General features: G+C 39.4%; 1 protein-coding gene across 8 annotated transcripts in view; it reads right to left on the bottom strand.

Moving 5' to 3' along the window:
* ROBO1 (roundabout guidance receptor 1) overlaps window positions 1–27,094 on the bottom strand; it is a 687,918-nt gene that overhangs the window by 92,036 nt on the left and 568,788 nt on the right. For all 8 annotated transcript variants that reach the window (XM_071433703.1, XM_071433709.1, XM_071433705.1 and 5 more), the window contains one exon: window positions 21,349–21,506. In XM_071433703.1, coding sequence (XP_071289804.1) covers window positions 21,349–21,506 — 158 coding nt within the window. The remainder of the gene's footprint in view (window positions 1–21,348; window positions 21,507–27,094) is intronic.

The raw sequence follows: 27,094 nt of genomic DNA on the forward strand, positions 1-27,094 counted from the left end.
CCACTTTTCTGGCCTCATTATTAATGGCTGTAACTACAAGAAGGTGGATATTTACAAAGGCTTAAGGGTTATCTGCATCCTGAATTGCTTGGTGAATTCAGAGGCAGCTGACAGTTATTCAGCCATTGGCATTATCACAAGACACCAAATATCACAATTACTTCGTGTGTTTGATGCTTCACCCAATGAGACTGTAGAAACAGCCAAGATACACGCAGAATTCCATAAATCAAGATCAAGAAAAGAAAAATCCATGCCTCAGCATATGTGATTTTCAGAAGTTTGAAACTGCAACAAGTCCAAATTAACTTTCTATAAACATTTGGCTTTTGTTAATCACAAAGGAAGATTTAATTCAGAGGAAGATTTACTTCACAATAATCCGTACTGGCTCACATTAGTCAGAACTAATTTCTGAACAGACAGCTTTGTTTATATTGCAATATTTGAACCAGTGAAATACTTCTCTGAAATGCTTTCACAGCTACAGTACAAAACATTTTCTATGCAATACTTCCTATCTTATTATAAACCAAGATGAAAATCTTACAACAAAAGCATGTTACTACTATTATCATGGTCTTGAATCTGTTCGACAAAGATCACCAAAAGATATAAAAAAAGAAGAAGCAAATGCTTCATAAACTGTTTTTCATATTGTTACTTATTAAGTCCAGAAAACACACTAAATTCAACTAATGGACAACACTTAGGCACATTTTACGGGTCACTAAAATTATATCTAGAACTATGAATCTTTCTGCAATGTCCAAAGAAGGCCCTGCATGGGAATGATGAGTTTACAATGACAACTATGAAATTTCTGTAAAACTGCAGATTTAACCCCATGCATAAATCTCCCCGGGATGCACTGGTGCACATGTAGCTTTCACTACAATCAGTGATTGAAATCAGAAGTAAAAGTGAACTTGAACTGAACTCAATGTCTGGTATGTCTTCATTTGTCTTCCCTTAAGCAAGCCAGAGGATTTGAAGTATCAGTTACACATGAATTTTCTTTTAAGCATCACCACTACTGTGTTATTTACACACCTCCAAGGATAAAATCTCAGACCAGCCAGGGTTAATTTTCCACACAAAATCTCTCAGTTTTTAATTACCTTACCTAAAGAATCACAAATGTAATAAAGAAAAATAACACTAAGAAACCACAAATTTGAGAATATATAAAAAAAATCCTACCTGGCAACCATAAAAGAAACTACATAACCCAAATCTGCAGAGGAATTTAGCAGCCTGTTTCCCACTATGAAGGAAAGACCAAGGTGACTCTGAGGGGCTGTGCTAGAGTCACCAAGGATGAAGGCAAAGGCCCACCTACCTCACCAGACCTGACTCTGCATGTGGCAGATCACACCTACACCCTGCAGACAGCACCAGGGGTGGAGGGAGGAGAGTACAGCCACGTATTTCCAAAGGGGCCCAGACTCTGCTGCTGATTCCAAAGCAATTTCAGTTCCTGACTGCCACTGCAGGTATTGACAATTTTGTCATGCTTTCCTAAGTCTGGAGCTAATGTTGGCAGGATGACAACATGGATTTAAGACAACTATATATTGTGGGGTGTATTTCATCTATAGAAAATTTCCTACGTTCCCCTAAGAAAAGAGCAGCTGTGCAGAGCACAAGTCTTCAACAGCAGAGTCCTAATGCTCAATTTCAAACTTTAGAAGCATGGGTAGGTAAAACTTCACCAAGACTTGTAATCTGATGAAAGACATTTCTCAGAGTGCAGATTTCTCACAGCCATTGTGCTAAAATACAGGGTTTTTCAAGGTTCTTGTGTAGGGTCTTCTAAAGGGAACTGTTCTGACAGGACTCAAGTTATCAAGAGATTTGAAGTGGAAGTTTGTAGGTCTTCTCCTACCATGAGCTCCCACAAGAAAATGAAAGGCCTTCAGCATGCAAAACCAAGGATCTCCTAGACTTACAAGTACAATTGTGAAGCAGCAACAAAATCCTCACCGTCCGAGAGGAGGGAATAGAAATGAATTATTCACATTTTTCTCCTGGCTGGTCTGTGCAGCAGGTCATCATTTTCATCTGTGGCTTCAGTCACTCCGTGACCTTCTGAGATGCAGCAGTTTTGGCTGAGACTCCCACATGTCTGGAAGAGAAGGCACATCCCCTCCGAGCCTGGCTGCCCACTGCTGGCTCCTCACTGGAGGGACGCAAATCTCAGGCTCCCGGATCCTTCCCGTGACCGCTGCACTTCCTGCACTAAATTGCCTGTGAAAGCTTTCCTCCCTGGAGCTGGCACAGCAGCTTCCCAGGGGAAGAAGGATTTGCTTAGCTCCTCTGGGACTGAACCTGAGCTCTTTATGGCAGAGAACACGCACTGAGAACCAAACTAAGCAAATAAAATTAGTCACAGGTAACTAAAATGCAGCGGATTCTTTCATACATTTCCAAATTTGTATTTTGACAGTTTTAAATTTTGAGACAGATTGGACTTCTCATTCAAAACATTTTCTGTAAAAACTTAATAATAAAATTAACTCCCAAAGAAGTTTTGGCCCTGCCAACTGAACACTACAAATAAACAAGTATTTTGCAAAAGTAACCTTGGAAAAAAAAATGTTTTCTAATGTACCTAAAAACCTACTGATTCTCTGTCTTTTGACCAAGATGACATGCCATGGAAATGAGACCACGCTCCAAAAGAAGGATATAAACCCATGTTAAATTCCTATTGCATTTATCCCTGAGTGAGCCTAAGTTCAGTAGAACTCTTTTGTAGTAAATGCTGGACATTGAAAGTTGTGAAAACATTAAACTTTTCCCATCATTTGGCAAAAAGAGGAGTATATGCACTGCAATGCTGATTTTCCATGAACAGTTAAACACAAAAGTCATACATTAATCTGCCACATTTCACTCTTCCATCACTGTTCACTACAGCTCTCGTGACTGCAGCACATGCAAATCATAAATCACAGATTTCCTTGTATTTTTTGTGGTTTGCACACAAGTCTTGTGTTACAGGACTGAGGCAAAAACCTGCAGTCATAGGCAACCACAAGCAAATCTTGAGTGTAACTTTCATTATTTCTGAAAGACTGCTGAAAAACCACTGGGCTTGACATTGCAGCTACAGAAAGCCTTCTCCTTGGAAGATGCTAAAATAAAACTCACAAAGAACAAGGAGCAGAATGTATGCACAGAGAGGCAAAGAGCAAATCCCCCAATTTCCCCAGCTCACAGAGCAGCCCAGAATCATTATTTTTGTGCTCAACTTTAGATCCTCCAGAGAAACTCCACAGGCAGGGTATGACCTGCACATCTTGGTCCGTCCACAAACGTTCTTTATTGCCACAGACTTAACAACACAATGCTGATCTTCAGCAACACACAGCCAAGCCAGAGGCTACTTGGAGCTTCTTTCACTCATGGAATAAGCCAGCCCAGGTTGCAACCAAGCAGAACAAAGCCTACACTGCTCCCATGCTCTACATGAGCTGAGAGCAGCGCTCCCTGATGCTCACATATGCATCCTTTAGCTGTGATAGCCCTGAGTGCTGCTGCTCGTGGACACTGAGAACACACTGCCCTCTGCTTGGGCTCTCCCCACCCAGCCCTGTGCCTCTGGAGCAGCAAACCCTTATTGCTCAGTGCATAAATGGAAGTGGAAAGCCAGAGAGAAGGAAGAGAGTGAAGCCCAAAAAGCAGTGCTGGGGGCTGCCCCAGCTATTCAGGCAGGCTCTGGAGCCCTGCTGGGATAATTGCTTCCTGCACAGCAGCTCCTTGCTATTCTTCCCAGATGCCACAGTGGGTTTAAACTTCTGGCACAATTCTTGTTGGAGTTAAAAGGTTATTGTAAACTGCACCAATGGAAAAGGCTGAGAGGGAAATGTGGCTGCAAGGGAGGGAGAAACTGTTCTGGACACTGAAATTAGTAGCTGCTCAGCTTTTCACATTTGTATTTACAAAGCAAACTAGCTGGCCAGGTTCTGTATGGAAATTAGTCTCTTGTTTGCTGATGTTTGTGTTATTGGAACAGGCTTGTAAAAATGGCAGAGAAATTGAAATTACTCTGCACTTTATTTTCCTGTTTCATCTTGTGTCTGTGTGCACATCTCCTTTAGAATTAGCACTATCCTGTCATAAATGAGAAGCTTTGACAGCTTCTGTATGAGCAGTGTGAAAAGAACATAGTGAATAAAAAGTAATCTTTACAGAAAACTAGAAGTGTTACTTGATCAGATTTCAGTTCACTTGGTACAAATTACCTTTTCATGACAGTGACAAGAAGCTAAAAACTGCATATGCCCTCCCAGAGCATACTCTCTTCCCCAAAACCACAGAAAAAGCCCACATTGTGTTTCCAATACATACAAATACAAACACTGAGTTTGAAGTAAACACTTCACTTTTAAAGACATTACTGTTTCTTTACCAGCTACTTAGCATGACAAACAAACAAACAGTTATAATTTTGCGTTTAACACACATCTATCTCATGTTCTGGCTCAATATTTCAAAAGTAGATGGCAAAATTTAGGAGTCCATTACTGCTGGAGAAGGTGTGTGGTAGTCAGCATTTCTGCCTGTCAGATGGACATATTGACATGTACAATGAGTTGAATTTGCAATTCCACTTTCCAGACCTCATCCTGAGTGCTGATCACCAAAAGGAGCTGCCAGTAGCCCCTGGCATGCAATGCACCCAGTGCCACCACGGCCCATGGGGACAATTTACAAGTGGAAGGTGCCCTCCACAGAAGGCCTGAACCCACCATTCCAGAGGCACTCTCTGACTCCAATCAGTGCCCTAAATATGCAAAAATATTTAGAGGGGAAAATATTTTAGAGTGACATTTCTTTGTGTTGTAAAGACAATTATGCAAAAAAACACACACTAAAGAGTGCCAGGGAAAGCTGACCCATGTGAACAAGGAAGGCAATATTTAAAGGACTGTATTGATCACATCCATGCAAACAAGAGACCTTATCAATAAGCTTCCCTAGTCTTCTTGTCTACTTTTCTAACACAAACATTAGCAGGATACATAAACAAATTACAGTATGTACCCTGATGTCTGCACCAAGGTATGAGCTTACAGAAGAGTTTGTGGAGAATAAAGATCATCCTTGTTTAGCTCAGAGGACACACATCCACTGTTTGCACTTATTTATATCCAGAAAAGCTAAATAATTTATATTTGCCACTCTTGCAAAATGATTCTTTATGGAAGACTCACATTATGGTTTTCAAACGCTGAATAAGCATTCAGAATTAAGGAGGAAGAATCTAAGAATTCTCAAGTAGAATAAATATAAAAAGAAATATTCAATGAATCTAACAAATCATTGAGTGTGCTTTGTATTTTGCACCTGAATATTAGTGACTATCCATCATGTGTTTCAACCAGACTTTTTCTAAGACAGCCATATTATTGACTTTGGAAGACAAAAGAAAGCAAATTTCTTCTGAAAGTGGAAGTCAATCATGACCAGAGAGGCAATCATTTCAGAAGATGTTTGATAAAGAGTGAAAAAACATGTTCTGATGATTGTCTTCTCCTTTCCAACAGTTCCATGTGTTATTGCAATCTGACCAAAGTGCCATAAAATCATAAACAGTTTTGTCATTTGATGAGACAAGTGGATTGCAATAAAATATTGCACGTTTTTCCAGACCTAAAGTTTGGCAAGAAACGTTTGTTAGAATATAACATGAATATTTTTGCTATATTTCGGAAGAATGCTTAAATATTCTTAAGTTTCTGAAAACAGGAATTCTGGATAAACCTACTAGATTTAAAATTTTGTTCAAGATCTGGCAGGCCTAAAGCACAAATGCTGTATTACAGATATTATTACTGGCACTTGCAAACATGCATGCCAAGAACAATCTGATATGCAGGCTATTCTGTGCATGGAATATTAAAATAATAAAATATTAAAATATTTGCTGTATTTAGAGTTGCCTTTAATAATGCATTAGATTTGGATCTTGGCTCATTTTGCAAACTAATTTCATAGCAGGATTGCCTGGAATGTTACCACAAAGGTATTACTTTATGATCCTTTATTTTATGATTAGTTTATGAACTTTTCAACAAATGCTTAGGAGAAATTCACCTTGAGGCAGAGGACTGGGCTTGACACACTTGTAGCCCAACCAGCAACTCTGTCCCTGAGACATGAGAGGAGACAAAAACCAAAGCAGGAAGAGGGGTTTAATGAGATGCACAGTTCTGTGGGGACCAAAAGAATATAGGTTCATTAAATGTGGACTTGGAAGAAAGAATGTATACATACAGGATTCCATTGGAAAGGAATTTTATATGCCAAATTAGTCAGGTAGGCACACATATCAGAATGGCTTCCAGTGTTTCTTTTTCTGTAGTTAAATGAACTTAGTCATGAAGTTAAATGAACAATACTCTGTCTTTTCAGAACCCTCTTTCATGGAACTACTCTTCAAACACTCCCAAAGGGAAAAACCATTGGGTCACACCTAACTGGAGTTAGCACAATTGTTACTATTATTAAAAGTTTTCAGACAAGTCTAAGAGAAGGAAAATTACATACACCTAACTGAAATGAGTGATTTAAGGCTTGCTACCTAAAAGAATCTGTTCAAAGCATTAATGGAGAGCACAAAAAAGGATACAACCCTGTCCCAGTATCATCTCAACTCTCTCAGCTGAATGTAAAGTGGACAGAGAGAACCTTGTATGATATTTGAATGCTGCAAATTGGTACCTAGGTGTAATGTGTGTAGACTTATTTTAAAGACTGCATTTTGTAGCAGGTAAGAAGCAAAGAATACAAAGGTAAAAACTAGTTTACTATGGGCTGCTCAGGGTTAAAAGTAATGTCCTCCACAAGCAGAAACAAAAAATCCCTTCACATTCTCCACAGCACCTGAATAAATACATCATCTTTACCTTATAAAACTTGTCAACACCGGTAGTATCAATTCTCCAATGAGAATTTGCTGAAGTCCTTCGAAACAATGTTCAGAGAGAGAATTAATCGATTTTTCCATCTCTTGGTTTCATTATTTCATGAACACAAAACTGATGGCCATTAACAGCATCCAGAAGCAGGTGTGGCCAATCAAATGTGTTTTATCAGAGGACAATCTTGGGGAAAAAAATGAACTCTGCTAAGAGTACATTTAGAATCATAGAATTGTTAAAGTTGGAGAAGATCTTCAAGATCAGTGAGTCCAACTGATGTTGTTAATATATTGATGTTAATATATTGTACTTAATGTACAATATATTAAAACAATATTGTGATGCAGCTTGAATAATCTGTGTCAACAGGGGCCTCTCTTATAAGAGAGTTCTCTTGGCTGGTTATCAGTGCCACAGACAAGTATTTGTAGATACCATTTACTGGATTAAGAAAACAAATCCCATTTTAATTATAATCAGCTTATTATCCAACATGATACCTTGCTAAGAGAATTCCACATAAATAAAGAGTCCTTAACCTGTCAGTAACTAGAACTTAGCCCACAGAACCAATACTTAATGCTGACATTTTGTCTGTCACCACACACTTTTTTGCACTGGGCAGCAGGTATGAACGTGTCTATTTTCAAATTTAAATAGAAAATGATTCTTTATATTTTTATTTTTTGTTTGTAGTCCTAATTATTAAAATAGGTTGCTGTTTTAATAAAAGCAGAGATAAATCTGGAAGTTTTAAAATTTCATGTCTATTTTAACACAAAATTAGGAAGAAACACGATTCACTCTCAAAAAACAACAAGACATATTCCTGTGAAAAAGAAATGAGGAGCTGAGACTTCAGTGTAAGTTGTGTGTAACAGTGTAGGTTGATAAAGGCTCCAAAAGCACAGGTATCCCTACCATCAGAAGCTGTAATGATGTGTTAACCTTGGTGACAGTCAGAAGAGAGGGGTCGAAGGTTCAGCTGGCATCCCTGGGGGGGATCCTTCCAGGTGAATTTGAGACTCATTTTCAGGGCAGCACAGTAAAACTGACACTGCAGTCTGAGAAATGTACATGCTACAAAGGTGAAGAACTGCCTTTTTCTTGAACTTGCTATTCATAGAAGTAGAAAAAATGGTCTTTGTTGAGATGGTTAAAGTAGGGGGAACACAGTTTGCTACCACACGAGATAGTAAAAGATAACATTTTTAAAGATCACGTCTCTTTTTAAATTGGAAATAATTATCAGAGCAGGCTTGCAACTTAATTTTTTCTGGTTGCTCCAGCTACTCTTAATTTTGTGTATTTTAGAATTTATTTCCCATGTCCTACTTAAAAGGTTCAGATTGCTAAAGTTAAGGTTTCTCCTCCCACTGAAAAACCCATTACATCTACCTACCTTTATTACCTTCAAGAATAAAAGATAGAACAGATGACCTCTCACAGCTCCAAAGCCTTGGATTATCAGTGACAAAAGCAGAGTAACAGTTGCCACCACCAGTCATGTAATTTCTAATATTTAAAAGTGACAATGCAAAGGATACAGGCAAAACATGGGAATCTTCTTAGCAGAAAGTCTCATTAGAACAAAAATTGAGAATCAATATGCAATATGTCCAAAAAGCTGAAATACCTTAAGTACCTTAATGACAAACAAGCCAATAAAAAGAAGTGAAGCAGTAACAACATTAGCAACAAAAAAGTGAAGAATGTCAACTCGTTTAGCACATCAAAAAGAGGCCTCTTCTCTTGCTATAAAAATTATACTGTATACTTCCCTGGAAAGTATTAGTCTCAGGAAATACAATGGTAAAACTTACACTGATTTCAGTAATGCCAGAATTCCACCCTGAGAGTTCAGGATGTGTGCAAAGCCTATTTTAGTGAAGCATGCTAACCATGCAGATTTCCCAGGAGTTATAATCATGCAAAGTACCTGCTCTGCAGACATTCCTAAATTATTACAAACCCCCAAGATCCTTGAATACAAGGGACAATAATCTCAAAACCACTGTAATGCTTCAGCATATAGTTAAATGATAGAGATGTTTTCTTTGTAATCACAGAAAATCTCTAAGTTATTGTAGCTGGGCGAGATCCTGCAAGTATTATAGAATCACAAACACCTGGAGTGGAGCATGGCCTGAATATGAAAGAGAGGATATGATTCTACTGTTTTGTCTACAAAAAAAGAGCCTATTTATGATTTAGGATGCAATAACATTTCATACTTTGCAAGGTGGCACAACACAGCTTTGTTGCAAGTGTCAGGCTGCTTTACATGTATGAATGAATTCAGGTCCACAACTCGTGAAATGCTGAATAAGAAGAACTGAACAACTTCAAGGCTTGCCCAAAATCACACAGGAAGATTGCAGCAGCAATCTGCTCTGCTTAGCTTGCAGACTCTCTACCTCAAGGCCATCTTTCATTTACTGCACAGTAATTTTCTCTGTAGGAAAATGTTTTGCAGCACACTTCTAGAAATCATGCTGCAATGACTGCAGAGTCTCATGGCAAAACAGATCTTCTGTGATTCTGTTTGGTGTGCAGGTCTGCCAGAGAGCACAAACACTCATTTCTGGAATACCTGTAATGTACCATGAAATTACTTCAGTCAGGTACCTGCAGCTTCTCTGGTAACACTTTACCGTGAATGAGTAATTTTTTATTTTTTATTTTTCCTTCTTGGTTTTCATTAGGTCTTACTCCAAGAGAAATGCTCAAACTGAACACCACAGCTCAAAGAAGTCCTAAGAGACAAATGATTTCATATGAATGGGGAGAGCAAGAGGTGCAGAGCTTGAAATGTGAAGTGTGCTGGAGTTTACTCTGAGCCATCTTGCCAACATCTTTTACTTTCAAAAACCTGACATTCTGAATGGCATAGACACTTTGGAAAACAATGATGCAAAACCCCCACAGACGTGCAGTTAAGAGATCTTGATTCGTCATCCTTTTGTTCAGGAAACCAAATTTCATATTTTGTGAGGGAGGACAAATTATTCAAGCACAGATATCTCTATGGCTAATTTCAAAATTCAGTATATTCCATGCGGCAGTAGAACCAGGAAAGCTTTTCACTTTCTCATGCTTTACTTTTGTAACAGCATTATTTTCCATGCCAGTTTTTTGGGGTCTATTTACTCTAAAATTTACTCACATTTACCCCTCTTCTCTCAGTGTAATTTATTCTCCCCTGTGCAGCCAGAACCAGGAGGCCAAGCAGAGGCAAGCAGACAACTGACAACAGCAGCAGACAGAGGCAAAAGCAAAGCTGCTGACTTAGAAAAAACAAGATGAGTATAAATAGATCCAAGTGTAACTAACCACCCACACTTCCACGTTAAACAAAGGAACAATCTTCATGTGACCATGTGCCAAAGAGATTCTTGTTAGATAATGATTTTAAGAAGGAAAAAAAAAAATCAATTAATTGCTTAGAGCAGCCTGAGTATGAGCAAGAATTATCCTACAACTAGATTAAGAAAGGAAGCAAGTTTGTTGGTTTTTTTATTTTCCTTTTTAAAGAGGACAACCTCTTCCAGGCAGACTTGGCCCTGCATAATACTACACAGGAGTCTGGAATAACACCCTGCAATGTGTGTGTGAATCCCTCACTACTGCACGTGGTGAATATCTGAACTTGGCAGTAAGTAATTGTGAGTATATTATTACCTGGAGAGAGAGAAGTACTCTGTTGGGTTGAGGAAACCCAAGAACTGAGAAATTATTATTTTTGAAGTGCTGTGATTTGGACTAGACTTTTCATATAACCAGAAGCATCACAGGAAACTCAGTAAGGCAAAACTATCCAAACAAAGTGAAATAAGCAAAAGTGAAGTTGACAGAACTTTCAAAAGTAGACCAAAAAATCAAAGCAAACCAAACAAGAAGCTCTAATCACTTACAGCTGTTAAAGGCTCCAAAAACAGGCACTGTTCTTCTCTACTATTTTTATTCTACATTTTTCTTTTGATTATGAGAACATAATATGTGCAAACTCAGCACACAGATTGTTGAGGTTTTATTACACATGCTTTTAGAGTTAGTGTCATTTTTACTTTACAGAAGTAATTCCTAAAATAAGCATGATACACAATAAAGTCTCAGTTAGCAGTTATCCGATATTTAGATTTTAAGTGACAACATGTGGCTGCTGTGGTGTGCAAGCAAGTAGGAATATCAAAAATGCCAAGTACAATCAAATTTATAAGGTCCACTGGAGACTTTCAAGAACAAAAATGTACCTTTTTTTTCTCTCTCTCCCATCCCCCAAAATGGAGAGGGCTTCAGTGTTTGGAAAAGAGAAAACACAGTGAGGAGCTGGGTTCCTTCACTTCAGTGTTCAGACTTGCCACAAATAATGCAGGGATTTCTGCAGGGTATCTGTTTATTAAAACATGCTTTACAAATGGAAATATCCCTGTATAAGAGCATAAAATAAACCTAAATATAGTAAAAAAAAAAAAAAAAAAAAAAAAAGGCAAAAGGCTGACAGGTCCAGGAGGCTGCATTAAAGAACCTTGGAAGGCAGAAAATTTGTTTTGCACATTTGATCTGTAGGGATCCCAAGTCCCATTTCCAATGGAATCTACTCCGAGCACTTTTTCTGCCTGTACACAGGTTGCCCACTTCTCACTGTGAATCCTAATGTTCAGTGTGTCAGACTCATAAAAGCCTAATTTTTTTCAATATTACTTTGCCATCATTGTTTTTGCTCCTAAGGAGGAATGAGGGAAGGCACAGCACTCACAAAAGGGCTGGGGAAAACAGCATTTCCAGAAATGGGTTTTTGATTTAGAGGAGGATGCCCACAGTCTACATTTAAGACTTCCCTGCAGCTGATGAAGGGAGGGGAAGGGAAGAATTAGCTTTCTAAGCCCAGTCTTCATCTTTATTGTCTGTAATATAAGCAAAGGCTCCTTTCCTGATTGCTTAGAAAAACTAACCAAACAAAAATGTTTCTTTTTCATTAGCAGAATAAAATGAATGAAGAAATAATTTCCCTCCCACATCCTTTTTTCAACTCTCTTATTCATCCAAAAAACCCCCAACAACGAGACTGTCAGCCAAACAAAACAAAGAATTTACTTTCTCAGCATAATAAATCACCTTTGCTCCTAACTATCCAAATCATAAAGTCCTACACACCCTGGATAGCTCAAGTAACCTAGTCTGAGATAACAACCACCTGGCTTTTTATTATTTTTTAGGGAGAAGCTTCCCAGACACCATTTCTATAATTTCACATGCTCCCAGAGGTTCAAAACTCTCAATAAGCCATTTTAACAAGAAAATCCAGATAGTCTAATATCTAGGCCTGTAAACGTCCCAAAACTCAGAGATCTAACACATACTCTATTTGCTGCAGGCATTTATTTTGTTTTACTATCTAGGTCATCAGTTCATGACTAGGGACAAAAGAAATCCGTAGAGAATTTTCACTCAATGAGAAGTTTTCAAATTCCTCTAAGTCCACAGAGTATCTGCAAAAGAGCCCCATTCTTTTTTGCTTCACTTTCACAATGGAAAGTAGAAATCGGTCTAAAATAAAGCTGACCGTAGAAAAATACACCCTTATTTCACATTAAAGAAGTACTTCTCACTACTGCTGGGTGAAACAATACTGAGAAACCATAGTTATGCATGTCTAATGCTGAACTTTTTAAGTGTTAAGAAGACAAAAATAGCTGGAGCAAAGGACATCACTGATGCAAAAGAAAATTTTTCAAAGTAGTGAAAAAACCAAAAGGAACGGATAGTCTTACAGCTCTAGGGTCAAATATGATCAGCAATAACTTGGTTTAAAATGCCAGCAGATGAATGACCATAGGGAGCCTTTTAATCCAACACTGAATTATGATGAGTTTTAATTCCAGTACTTTTGGTTAGTGTGAACACCATCCGTAAATCTGATAACCTTACACAGTGGATGACTCTACTACCAAGCATGCCCTTGGGAACATGGGAGGTCAGTTTGGTCCCAAATGCAAAATCTAGTTGCTGTGATAGCCAGCACAAGCCAACAGACCCTGGTGTTCTCCTCAGCTCCCAGATGCCTGACATTGAGCCACCTTCTGCCCTACATCATGACATTCCTTTCCCTTTTCCCTAATTCCAGAGACCATCATAACACTTTGGAGATGTCTGCTGGGAAGACATATCACATCAAGTGTCAAGCTATGCATGGTTTACCCTATGCAGCACAGAAGATTCAGGGTTTATAATGAGCCATTAACAACTTTGAAAAATCTTCTTTTGCATCAGTGATGTCCTTTGCTCCAGCTATTTTTGTCTTGAGGACCAGGCTGGTGAAGGAGCTGGAGCACAAGCCATACAAGGAATAATTGAGCGAGCTGGGGTTGTTCAGCCTGGAGAAAAGGAGACTCAGGGGTGACTTAATTACTCTCTACAACTCCCTGAAAGGTGGTTGCAGTCAGGTGGGCTTGGTCTCTTTCTCCAGGCAGCACTGACAGAACCAGAGGACAGTCTTAAGCTGCGCCAAGGGAAATTCAGATTGGATGTTAGGGAAAAGTTTTTTACAGAAAGAGTGATGAAGGAATTGAAAAGTGATGAGGAATTGTCTGTCTACAGAGGTGGTGGAGTCACCATCCCTGGATGTGTTCCAAATTAGAGCAGATGCAGCACTCAGTGCCATGGTTTAGTTGAGGTGTTGGGGCATGGGTTCAATGATCTTCAAGGTCTCTTCCAACCTAGTGATTCTGCAAGAGCTGCAGAGAAGAAAGGAACATCCGCATGGGCATTTTCAGGCCGTTTGCCTTGGTTTGGCACGTGGATGGAGACGCCAAGCTCCTTCTGCCCGCAGTGCCATGGGGGCTGCGTGGCCGTGTCAGGGCCGCGCGGTGCCGTCCTGCAGCCGGGCTCGTTAGCCTGGGCTTGGCGCCGCCTTAACCACTGCCAGATGGCTGCCACAGCCAGCCCACAGCCCACACGTGCACGACAACAGCTGCACAGCCACGCTCCTCCCAATGGCAAACCCCAAATGCAGGCTGCCAGGGGAGAGCCTTGTAAACAGGTCAGGGTTTCCAATCCACACCAAGGTGCAGAATTTGAGCTCTCGCTCTTGGCAGCTGTGGTCAGGGCTGCAGACTGCTCGTGGATGTGTTAGAGATGAGAAGTTTTGTTTCATAGGGCTGAGTCTGAAAAATGAAGTGAGGATGGTCAGACTCCAAGTAGGATGGAAGAAGTGAAAGAGGAAAATAGATACAGAAATGAAAGTTGGTGTGATATTTCTCCACTTCATTTTAGCCCAGGCTATTAATCAGATTTTCTACAACCTTCCAAGGTGAGCGTGGTCCTCTGCAAAAGGTAACGCTTTTACAGCTCAGCCAAAACCCTGACAAGCAACACACAAAACAATGTGACAAATGATAATCAAAGACTAGTGGACCACTGAAAAGAGTAGCAGAAGATACCCTGAGAAACCTTTGTCTTAACAGAGAGTGGTTGTGCAGATGTGGAAACACGAGTGGTTCAGACATGGCAGGGGAAGAGGCAGGCATGCAAGAGAAGTGAGGGCAAAAATGGGAAAGGTGTCCTCATGATAAGGCAGGAGACAGCACAAGCACTTGGCAAGGAAAAGAAGGGAGAGATGGTCCAGAAGAAACATCTTCAAAGATTTGTGGAATCTGGAGAGCAAAAGGGTTTCAGCAGGAGCAGCAGGGACCCTGAAACAGAGCTTTAAGTGTGAACACAGAACAAGAGTGTCACATTTTGGAAAAAACAAGGAGAAGAAACAGAAGGATTTAGTGGAATTCTCACTATCCTCTGCGACAGCTGTGTGGTTACAAATTGTTTTTCACAATTTTTTACATTTTTTTCCCTCTTGGGGTGCCAAGTTAATTCACAGCAGCTCCAGCTGTGTCACCTGTGGAAATAATATTAAGAGCAGAAGAAATATAAATCATTAACAAAAACTACTCTTGATCCTTGAGGAAGCCACCATTGTAGGGATCAGGAGATGAAGTAAAATGAGTGGTAGAGTGGGAAGCCAAAGCTCCCAGGGAGTAAGAAAAAGGACTTGGAAGAAAGGAAATTGCTGGGAGGCAGCACATATTGGGAATCAGAACAAAAAATACACTTCTCTTTCTAACCCTCTTGGGGCCTATAGGAAATTGCTTCTCGCCCTTTTATCTGCCCCAAAAAAGAAAAACAATTAAAATGAAATAAAACCCTGAACTGTAAGTCCTTGCTCCCTGCCTTCCCCTCACCCCCACTGCTTGGTGTGCTGTGCACCCAGGCCATGATCTCTCATGCAGCTCTGCACAGCAGACACAGTATTGCCATTAGAATTACAGCTCCTATAGGAGCGTGCATTCTTTTGCTGTGTATCTAAAATACCTAATTTGGGGAAACGAAGGTGTTAAGAGATTAATGATCAATAAATCAATGAAAAAGAGAGGAGGCCAGAAAAAAAAAAAAAAAAAAAAAGAGAAATGGAGAGGAAAGAAATAAGGATAAACATCTTGAATTAATTTGGAGGGGCACCAGTATGGTTTCTGTCAGGAGCATTGCTGTAGTAATGGGTTAAGACTGTTACTCCACACAAAATGCCCCAACAAATTCAATCATTTTTTTTTAAATTTCTCTTGATTCATGTCTGCATTGCAATTTTTTCCCTGAAATTTAACTTTAGGAGGACAGACCCCTTCCTAAAGAGGGAATTAATTTCTGCTCTTTCCACTGTTCCCTCCAATACTAACAACACTTTCTCTTCTCCTTTTTAACTGACAGGTATAGCAATTTCTTCCACTTCCTTGTTTCTTATGACCAAGGTCATGTTGGGATCCACCTATGTAGTTTTAAACTTGCTAAAGCACGATGAGGCTGTGACTGGTCCCACCAAGAAGCAATGAAAGCAGCTCTCTTTGGTAATTCATTGACAAAAAAAATGGGGAAAGCACATAGAGCATCTTCCTGTGGATGGTACCATTAAGGAGGTTTTCCTGTCACAACAGAAGATCAGAAGGCTTTGTTTTCACATTTTGAAAAACATTTTCATCACACACTCATGTAAAAATAGCATTGTGTAAGATCCAGTAGATGCTGCACATTTGTGATGTACTATTTAAGGGCCAGGAAAGGAGATGGGAATTGAAAATTTAAGTTGCAACTCATCTAAAATAAGAGTGTAAGTCATTCAAAACTGTTGATGTCACAAGACAGCCACACAAAAAAGGAATGAAAACCTGTATGCATTATTCATCTTCTAACTTTGATCTTTAAAGCTAAGAAACTTGAACAAGGAAAGATAAATGGCTTTTCAAGCTTTTTCTTTTAAAAATCAAATGAGGATGATTCAGGATAAATGAGAGATAAGAGTTAATACGAAAGAGGGGGAAATTGCAATCACAGTGCTGCATGGAAGTTTCAATGCAAAGGCTTTGCTTTTTGTGTTCAATTACAAAGGATTTCTTTCTTAGGTACCAGCATCCTTTTTCATGTATATGTAAAAGATTTTACCTATTAAAATTTCATGTTCAGTATGCATAGCTTTTTTCTTCTACCACCTATACCATGACTTGATGTGAACAATTAGGAGGCTTTCTGAAGCAGGGGCTACTAGTGGTCATGGGGCAGGAACAGACTCAGCTGTGAAATCCTGACCTCCAAACCTGGCTCAAGCATCAGCTTGGTCTGGAGCTTATGCAAGATATGTACAACTTCTCCCACTGGGAAAGCACTGATAATTACAGGCATTCTGACTGCATCCTGATTTCACTGAGGTTAGTCAATTATGCAGGCATTGCTGCTAAAACATAAGACAAATTGATAGGTCCAAAAGCACATGGAGGTTGCCCTGGAAGAGCCACAAAATCCTCTTTGAACACTCTGCGCTCCCGAGAGTTTGTAATTATTGCCAGTTTTTGCCTAAAGATATGCTCAAAGGCCCCACCATCTTGGCTAGATTACTGATGTCAGCATCTTACAGAGAGACAGCTACATTTGGGATTCACAAAGCAGACAGAGCAGCAGCACAGCTCCTCGAGGGAGGCTCTAAGCAAACCTGACACAGGCAGACACAGCCACAGCCATCACAAATCACAGCTCACCAGCCATTTCCAGCAACAGCAAGGCCCAGGGAAGAATGCCTTGACTTCACAGCATGCTGCAGGAGGGTTTGCTTATCTGAGCTTCCAAATTGTTACCTCCACACAAGCAGATATCACTAATCAGGTGACAGAGCCAGACAGGCTGGCTGGATGCAAGCACCACCATTGTGAGATGGAGGAAATGGATGGGGAATAAGGTGGAAATTTGGGGGGATGTGTGTTAGGAAGGCAGTGAGAACACCATTTGAAAAGTAGTGGGACATTTCTGGGATACAGCAGAAAGATGGGTGAGAAGTGAATGGAGGCACACTGAATTCACAGGCTGACAAGCAACCAACACTGACTGTGATTACTGCGAGTGCCTGAGCAAGTCATTGCTAATGGCACTCACAGCCACTGACACTCTGCCAACTTCATCCAGACAAAATACATTTGGAAAGGCCAAACCCAGTGATTACAGCAGTCAGCAGAAACTCCACTGATTGCACTTCCTCCTCAGCCTGAGGGAATGCAAACTCACAGCTTTTGGCACCAAGGTGACACACGTGGCCACCTTGTAATGATGCTGTGCTGCCATGCAAAAAAGATGGCTAGACTGATGGGGCTGGGAGCAGGGCTGTTCCTGGGGAGGATACCTGGAAGCCTGGAGCCCTGGCCTAGATCCTTGCTCCAAGCAATGGGTGGGTCTATGAACTTCACCACTGCCAAATGTGTAAACAGCAAAAACGGCTGGAAACAGAACCAGGAACTTCCACACCCTGCTGCGCTCCCTTCTCCCTCTCTCATGGACAACACCTTGCACCTTCCTTCTCCACCAAGTCTCAGCTCCAAGAGGAGTGTCCCACAGCCTCTCCTAGTGCAGCTGGATCATGTAAGAAACTGGAAAAATATATTTGAGCTTTACACTGTTTGCAGTGAGAAATTAGAGCTATTCACTGGACTGAGCTGAGGCACCCCTTATTACAGGAGGAATTCCTGATTCCACATCAGGAATTAACTAGGTGAGAAAAATTAACTAGGTGAGCATGGAATCATACTAGTTCTTCTCTGTCCTCATGATAACTGTTTTCTAATTCAATACATTAAGCTAAAGGCAAGTGTCTGCTTCTCAGGCAAGACTGTTCCAGCTTCATTTGTAGTATCTGGAGAGGGATTAGTCACGTCAAGCATTTGCTTTCATGCCATGGTGTACAGAACACACATGAGGAATACCATGTTGAGCCCCAATGCACTGAGAAAATATGGACAACACACTCAAGAGTAGAGAGAAAAAATATGTTGGTGATGATTCTTCATCATGTGCACCCAGCAGACATTTGTGCACTGAAGAGCCTACACCAAGTGTCTAAAACTGGGCACTACTGGGAGAGCTGTGCTCAAATAAATTGCTTGCTTCTATAAACCCCTTCACAGATAGCTCTGCCCTCACCCTTAACATTCATTTCCTATTTGCTCCATTCCTAAGTTTATAACTAAAAGACATATACAGTTTTTTCTCTTCATAGCACATTTACTTGCCCTACAAATGGACCAAAAATATGAAAAGACTGATTTTTATTATCTCACCTACATAAACACATTGATTTCCTTAACTCTACCCAGGACAAAAAAATATTTTCTTTTTATTGCATTCCTGAGGAAGTCATGCCTTAACTTAGATCTTATTTATCTACATCTTTTGCTTCAACCTCTCAGTCAGGAACAGAGCTTCCAGCTCTGTTGTTCTGGCACTCTTAGAACTCATTCTGAAAAGTCCAGTTTTTCTGACTCATACACGACAGTGTCATTGCAGAGGAGAAAAAATGCTTCCATATATTAAAAATAAGGTTGCTTCATCGAGATACCATCTTCCTGAAGAAAGTATAGATATGAATCAAAAAAAGAAGATGTCAAGCATCATGCCTCATTCAGAAAAAAAGTACAGTCTTAATGTTTATTTTAAATCTCTTGCCAGAAAGGAAAGCATTAATACAATGTGCTTCATGCAGCCTTTGACACTTACAGAACTCTTAAGATTGCAATGAGTCAAAGATCAACAAACCTATAAGAATGAAAACAACTGGAAATGCTTTAGAAGTGGAGCCACTGAAGCTTCTTCATTAATTAAATGCCCACTGGTATTACATATGCATTGAACACCAAGACATATAGGTTGACATTTCCTGATCTGCTAATTTCATGGCTTAAAAAGAGCAAAGTCACACTTGTATTATGGAAATTTACTGCCACTGAGCCAATCAAAATTTTGCCACCACATGAAAAAAAAAAAAAAAAAAAAGAAACCTGTCACTTAAACCCTGTAATTTCATCCTTATTTCAGCTTTTGTACTCTTCTAGGTTTTTTCTCATTCCTGTTGCCAAACTGAAATAGAAATGCCTTTAAGGAGATAAATGAACAGAAATGGAATTATTCTAAGTCAGGTTTCACAATTAGCATTTCATTCCCATCTGCCCTTTAATAAGTTGTCCATTCCAGGTCCCAATCCCCACTCCCCTCCCAGCCATGAGCAAGATCATACAGATGGTTACTGCAAAGCTGTAAAGAGGTACATCTGAATGCATATTTATCCATTTGGCAAGATCCTGCTACAGCTGTAAGAGGATGCAAATCTGCATTACAATGCTGCTTCAGGCTCTCTGGCCTGTGTCAGGGAGCCCCCCTGATATCAATAGTGCTGCTGAGGACAATGCCAGGCACATATGACACAGCTAAGCTGGGCTGTGGCAGCTCTGTTAATTTACACCTCTGGAGACAAACCCTCATTTGGGTACCTGAAACAAGTGTGAATCTACACCTACATCAAAACTCGCTTTCATTTGTTTGTTTCTGGGAGGCAACACTGATAATGAACAATAACTCTGCCAGATGACATGGTGAAAGAATACTGTGTGGGTGAGCATTTGATACAAACACCAGAAAATAAAACCAAACTGAGGGGCTTTATTTCATCCTAAGAAAAGCTTTAACACTGCCAGTCGGTGATAGCTACCCTTGTTTTGGGTATGTCTTTGTTCTGGCAGCTGGAACAGTTTTCATCTATAATAAAAGAAATGTACTTAATAGGCAACACCTGAAAATCCTCTGCAAGAATAAACTACAGCAATAAAAAATGCAACTTTAGAAAGCTCTTCCTGAAGGAAAAAAACAACAACTTAGGTAGCACTGGAATCTTCTCTTTATCTCAGGTCAATTGACTTGTCACGGTTGGAAGGAGATTTGAAAAGGAAATTGCAAGTTCTTAGCAAGTATGATTGGAGGAATAGAGTTAATAGCCAGCAATCAGTATAGGTTGGGAAGGGTACTTAAAAATTTAAATGTATGCATACAGCACAACTGCAGAATGCCTGGGCTTTGTGCTGTTTGTAAAAAATAAATGGGATAACAGGCAATTTCAATCTCAAACCAAAATGGTAATTTTATACTTAGGTTGCTGGGGTCTGAGAGTACTTCCATTAAACATTTCCCTCATTTTGGTATGTGATCGAGGCATGTAAAAGGTATGAGCCTCTAATCCTGCTTTACATTAGAAATCTTTCCAGTACCAACAGGACAGTAGGTGCTTCCAGATGACACAGTTTCTCTGGAAAGATGTTTCTCCTATCACCACTTTGGCAGCAAATAAATGATTTTTGAACCCCATTTTTCACAGCCATTTCTGCAAGGCCTTTAGGCTCACCAGCTTACTGTTTCAAAAGGATAGTTTCATGATTTGAGGAGCTGCTTTATCCATACTCTGGAATAGTCATGCACTGTATTCAGCAAGTTACAGATACAAATGAGTATGACAACACCTCTAATGAAAGAACAGATTTATGTAAGATGGTGGGATAAGCCATTATCTCCCTAAAGAAATGTGTCTATATCCCCAAAGCCTTTTAATCCTTTCTAACACAACACACAACTTTCCTGCATGTGCTATTTTCAGCAGAATTAAAAAAGATCTCACTGAGACTACTTGTAGTTTTGCTTTCCAACCAAAGGCAGATATTACAGGTTGCAAAAATGTGTAGGTGGATAAAAGGTATGAAAATTATAGGACAGTGATGAGCACAATGAATTTCATTTCCACAAGCTTCCAATTCTTCTAAGGAAGAGAAGAATATAGGTTTTGCATAGGCCTCTTTAACAAACAAATGCATACCCTGCAATGAAGTACTAGGAGATGAGAGGTTACATTCCAAGCTAAATGCAAACTAGCCCTTGCCTGTGGGGCAAAGACAGGACACATCCTGGAAAGGACAGCACAGCCAGAGATGCCCACAGGCTCAAGAGACAAGAAATTAATTTGTATCAGTTGATTCTTGTGTTGTTTGGGTAAAAACTTTTTTATACTTACTGTAATTCTCTCATCTTTGTCATCCAGAGGGGTCCCATCTTTCTTCCATGATATAGTTGGCTCTGGGTGACCTCTAGGGGGCTGGCACTCCATCACTGCAGGTTCCCCCACAGCTACCATGACGTCTGAGGGGTTTTGTCGGAAGTCATCCCGTAGAACTGAAAGAATAAAAGCAATGAAGCAAAAAATTACTCAATAATATACTAATAGTGCAGCAAAGTGTTTTGTATTGGACTTTAATGGTGCCCGTTGTCACTGCATTTTACTTTAACAAACAGATCAGTTAATCCACAGAGCTGGAGGGGGATGTTTAACAAGAGCATGTTGTGAGAGAACTAGAGGTAATGGCTTTGGACTGAAAGAGGGCAGGTTTAGATTAGGTATTAGGAAGAAATTCTTTACTGTGAGGGTGGCAAGGCCCTGGCATGGACTGGAGAGGCTGTGGCTGCCCCATCCCTGGAAGTGTTCAAGGCCAGGCTGGATGGGACTCTGAGCAACCTGGTCTGTGGAAGGTGTCCCTGCCCATGGCAGGGGGTTGGAATGAGATGATCTTTAAGGTCCTTTCCAACACAAAGCATTCCATGATTCCTGTCTCAGCTGAAGATGGCAGAGTATCTTCTGCCCAGGTAGAATGTGACTTGGGGGAAAGCACTGCAGAGGTTGCTTTCTGTCCCTTTTTCCCTGAGACACGAGGTCAGCCTGCCAGTAACTCAGAGGTTTATGGTCAAAGGTTGGCCACTGGCCATACAAATTGTACCCATCCCTGAATTTAGGGCAAGAAATCAATGAACTAAATAAACTTCCCAGTTCTTCGATGACATTACAAATCACTAAACATTTGCCCAGCCTTAGCCAAACTCATCTTTGCAATTTGGCTTGTGTGTTTTTAAAGAAAAAATATTAAAAACCTTTCCTGTTCTCTGGTAGTTGTCACTTAGCCTAAACCAGGACCACACCCTTCATTTAGAAGTCGATTTTGCACCTTTTGTCAATTACCACCTTTGCACACAAAGAAGCATTTTTATTGTAGCTTCATTACTAGAATTTATTCTTTCTCATCATTTGCCCAGGCCCAGGCCTAGCAAACTCTAGTTTCCTCCAGTCATCCACCATGGATTTTATCAATAGCTGTGTGATTATTTTTCTTTCTGGGAAAGTACAGACATCATCTTGTGCTCAACAGACCACTACACAGAGACATGGTTTAACAGAATAATGGCATTTCTAAGCCTTGCCAACTAAGTGGCATTAGGTTTAATCTAAAAATAAATAACTCAAATGATAACAGATACAATGTTCTAGTCCCCTCCACTGCTGTTCCTCCATCCACACAGAACAAAGGGTATGGTAATGGAAAAGCACACTGCACCCAAAGGACTCTCAGGATTTTTACAGAGCTGTATGTCACTCTTGCTACCTGCAACAATCTTGTGTCAACAGTAAATAATGCCAAGAAGCTGCAGCAAAAAAAAAAAAAAAAAAAAAAAAAAAAAAAAAAAAAAAAAAAAAAAATCCTCCAAGCCATGGGCCCCAGATACGTGGACATTCACTAGTGAATGGGGTTTGGTTGTTAATGCTGCTTCAAGGGGAAGTGGGATTTATTGTCAGCTGTTAAGGAATGTGGTTGTTCTTACAAACTGGCATGTACAGTACTACCACAAAGCCATCCCTCTCTGTAAGGTCCTTCATGCTGATGAGTCCTTCCAAAGTGGTCTGAGGGCAAATGGGTCACCTGCTTTGGGACAGAGATATGTACACCTTCCTCATACCTACTTTTATTATAATGTAATGTACAACTGGGAAAGTTCCACACGGATACAGAAGTGTAGGCACGAATCAAAAACAATAAATAAAGAATATTTTGCCACTTTTCTAACTAAATGACATAAATTCCAGAAATAACAAAGAATATCTGTGTGTCAAAAAGACTTAGATATAGTACAGATCTCACCAAACATCTGAATTTACTAATCCCCTTCCACACTGAAGCACTCACATTTCTAATATTTCAGTTCAATTACTGAAATTTCTGGATGCCTGGAAAGAGGACGTACTGATGCTCTGAAAGAGTATAGTCAAGGATAAAATGGCTCAATCACATTAACAATACAAACTAATACAACAGAATTATAGTACTTAAAGAAGATACTATAGAATAATTTAGATTAGAAGGAGCCCCTGGAGGTCATCAAGTCTACAACAATAAGATGCTTTTGAATGACCATGTTCTCTTGGACAGATTAGGTCTCTTCAACAGACCTAGTGTACAGAGTTTATTAAAAAAAAACAACCCCAAAACCAACACAACAAAACGTACCTATTTCTTACTGTACAAAAACCTGAGAAAACATGCTGCACCTGAGATTAAAGTTATGTATCTTCCTAAAAGCCAAGACTCATGGATATTTTCCTTCTACAAACTTGGGAAAAATGGAAAATATTTTCAGCTATAACACCATGTTTTTAAAAAGGGGAATGATGTCATTTTCTGCTATTCAGCAAGGTAAGTCAAAAGACCAATCCTTTAAACTCCCTTCTGCTTTCAACAAAACTTTATTAACTTCAACCCACATTCTCTTACATCTTCCTTACTGTATCCCCTTATATATTGATGCACCAAAATTGCACTTCAAATTCATCTTTGGTTATGGAAGTGTTAAAACATTACTCATGTACGCTGAAAACATTACATATCCTTGTTCCGCTTACACTGAATTTGGTGTTAACAGCCAAAGACAATTTCTTGTGTTCCCAAGAAACCCTCAAGCCATCCAGACACATGGACCACTATAAATCATGTAGTGCAAATGGAGAGCTGGACACTGCCTCTATTGAAGTCCAAGAATTTTTTCTACTCAATACTTTAGAGACTTAATCTGGCTTGGAGCCACTGATCGTATTATGACTTTTTTTGGTTTTCTTCCCACTTCTTCAAATTAAAGAACATTAAAGAAGAAGACACAGAAGTTGCCCTAAGTTACTAACCCCTCTCTCCCACAGATCCACCTCCCAGTGCCAACAGCACATGAAAGTGCAGAAGAGTTTATTTGCTATGCCACAGTTCTATTGCAACACAAAAAAGAGGTGCTTTGACCATGAGTAAGAAGCTTCTTATTACGGCTGAAGATTGTATCACTTGGATAAATTTAAGAGACATATAAAAAGAAGCAGCCTGAAGTTTAAAAAATTAAATCAAGTGATCTTAATAAAGCATAAGTGCTTTTCAAGTCCGAAAGACCTCATAAACCTAAGAGAAAGGACTATCAGATAGCACCTCAGATGGCTTTAGCACCTTTGAAACAACAAAGAAGTCCAGTACTTACATAATAAAACCAAATTACCTCTGTAATTTCTACACTCCTTAGTCTTATAATAGCTTGACAAGCATAGTACCTTGCCTGCAAACCAAGACATTTCACAAATTAACCAGTTCTAAATAGAATGCCTAGGAGGACATCAAAGGTCCAGGCCACAGATACTTCAAAACAAGTATTTTTTTCCTCATTTACTATGAATTATTTTGGCTCTAACATCACATAATGAAATGCTAACAAAATATAATCCATTAGAGATTACTCCACAGATAGTCATCGTAATTATTTTTGCAGCTGTAAAGCAGATACATGCTCTGTTTTGTTTGCCTCAGGCCCTGGCAATCCTGCATGAAGTTATAAATCTAAAATTTTCATCCCTTACTGAAAAAAAACCCTAACTTTTTCTTTCCTGTTCTTCATAGTCAAGGCTTACTGTAAATTGAGAAAACATTTCCTTTTTAATTTATATTAGAAGTATACTTTGCAATCCATGACAGCAAATGCTTTTTGTCACCTAACGGTGAAATTTCACCTCTTTCTACATATATGCAGCTGGAATAAAAAAGATATATAAAGAAGACATTTGATTTTTTTTCTTTTTTTTAAAGCATCTTCATAGATATAACATTCTCCTCCCCATTTCTGCCAGACCTTGGTTAAGATTTTCTAGCAACTGTGATTTGAAAGGGACATCTAAAACACAAGATAAAATAAACCAACCAGAAAGTTCTAGTCAATACTTGAAAAGAATGAATTTGTAAGGAACATACTAATTACCATTGGGGATGTCATGCCTTAACTGGTGGTACCATTTGAGATCTGGAAATCAGAAAATTTCCTGAAAATTTGGATTACAGGTCTGTTCCAGTCCAGACACTTCATGCCAGATCAGTTCAAAGAAATGCACCAGAATATAACTGGGAATCCTAATCAACCAAGATCTTACAGCCACGGTCACCCAGTGAACAGAGGAAGAGGGAAATGCTGATGCTTGTGCTGCAAGTTTCTGAATCAGACCAAGGCAGTTTTAATCCATTTTAATTCTTATACAAAAGCATCACTCAGACTTCCTTCCCATTAACTCTCTTGCACCATCCTCCACAAAACACACCATTTTACAAGTCTGCTTCTTACAGAGAGACTGGTGAGCCAAAGCATGGCACAATTATTTAACAGAAGACATCCCAACAAGCTCCACTCTTTCAGCATGAACATAATTTGGGTCTTTCTTTGAATGTGCCTCAAAAACGGTGGAAAAAGAAAGTGAAATAAACAGAAGAAATTATCATCACATTTCTTTGAACAACTAGATCTCAGCTAATGAGCAAGTTTCCAACAGCAAACAAAACCCTCCTGACATCAAACAAGCTAAATACAAACCTTAGTGGCCCACTGCCCTGCCTTTTGGCTAATTTTGTTAAAAGTTGTAATAGATTTTAACTTTTTTTTAATATCCACCAATTCTACTATTTTCCTTCCTTTAATTAGATAAAAAGTATTTCTGTGTTTCCCTTTTCCTCCCCAACAAAAGAGCAGTATTTACAAACTAAGTTTCCACCTAATACTTCATTTGACTAATAAAGTATGATGAACAAAGCAACAAAAATGAGAGCTTGCTTTGAAAGCCCGTAAGATAAGGAAAACAAAAATAGGATTCAGGAGGTTATATAACTCTTCTAATCCCATGAAGCTGTAATCAAAGAGAAACTAATTATTGCTTAGTCAGGATTGAGTTGTTATTCAAAAACAGAACTCTTCCTGTAATTTAGGATCAGCAACGATCCCTTTTCCCCACTACCTACTGAACTTGTAATTCAAATTTACTGAGACACACCAGACATTTTTGGCATTCAAACATAAGATGGTTGTCAGTTGGAACAGTGCTTCAAACCAGGTGCTTAATTTTAATTACAACTAGCTTAAGCATCAGCCAGAATTATGGTACCTTGTTTAAGGACTTTGCTGGCATGAAATTTATACAGATGTCAGGATATAATTTTAATACATGCATGCCACTAACAGGAAAGTGTTAGAGCACCTAATTAAGCAAAAAAGAAGCAAACAAAGGTATGCATTATCAAATTTAAGTCAACCCATGTGTTACCATATTATGTTTTAGACCTCATTAAACTGTTACCTGGTTTGACCAAAAAGCTTGATCATTTACAAATGAGAAGTAATATTTCTGAAGAGACCTCCCTAAAAGTCTCCATGCAGCCATAAAATGTTAAAAACTTATTCCCTGAAAAAATGCTTTCTTTTCCTTTCTGAAGGTGTTAAAACCAGGTCAACATTGGTGTTAACTAAAATAAATAGTCATTAAAAGGGAACAGAAGGAGTAGAGCTATAAATAGTCAGAAATTACTGTTGTGATCATCTAACAAGACCACTCATGCAATGCAGGCAATAATTCCGTGCAGTGACCGGGTCCA

This window comes from Agelaius tricolor, unplaced genomic scaffold (assembly GCF_023055355.1).
Source record: "Agelaius tricolor isolate 1412-34295 unplaced genomic scaffold, bAgeTri1.0.p SCAF_9, whole genome shotgun sequence".
NCBI classification, from domain to species: domain Eukaryota; kingdom Metazoa; phylum Chordata; class Aves; order Passeriformes; family Icteridae; genus Agelaius; species Agelaius tricolor.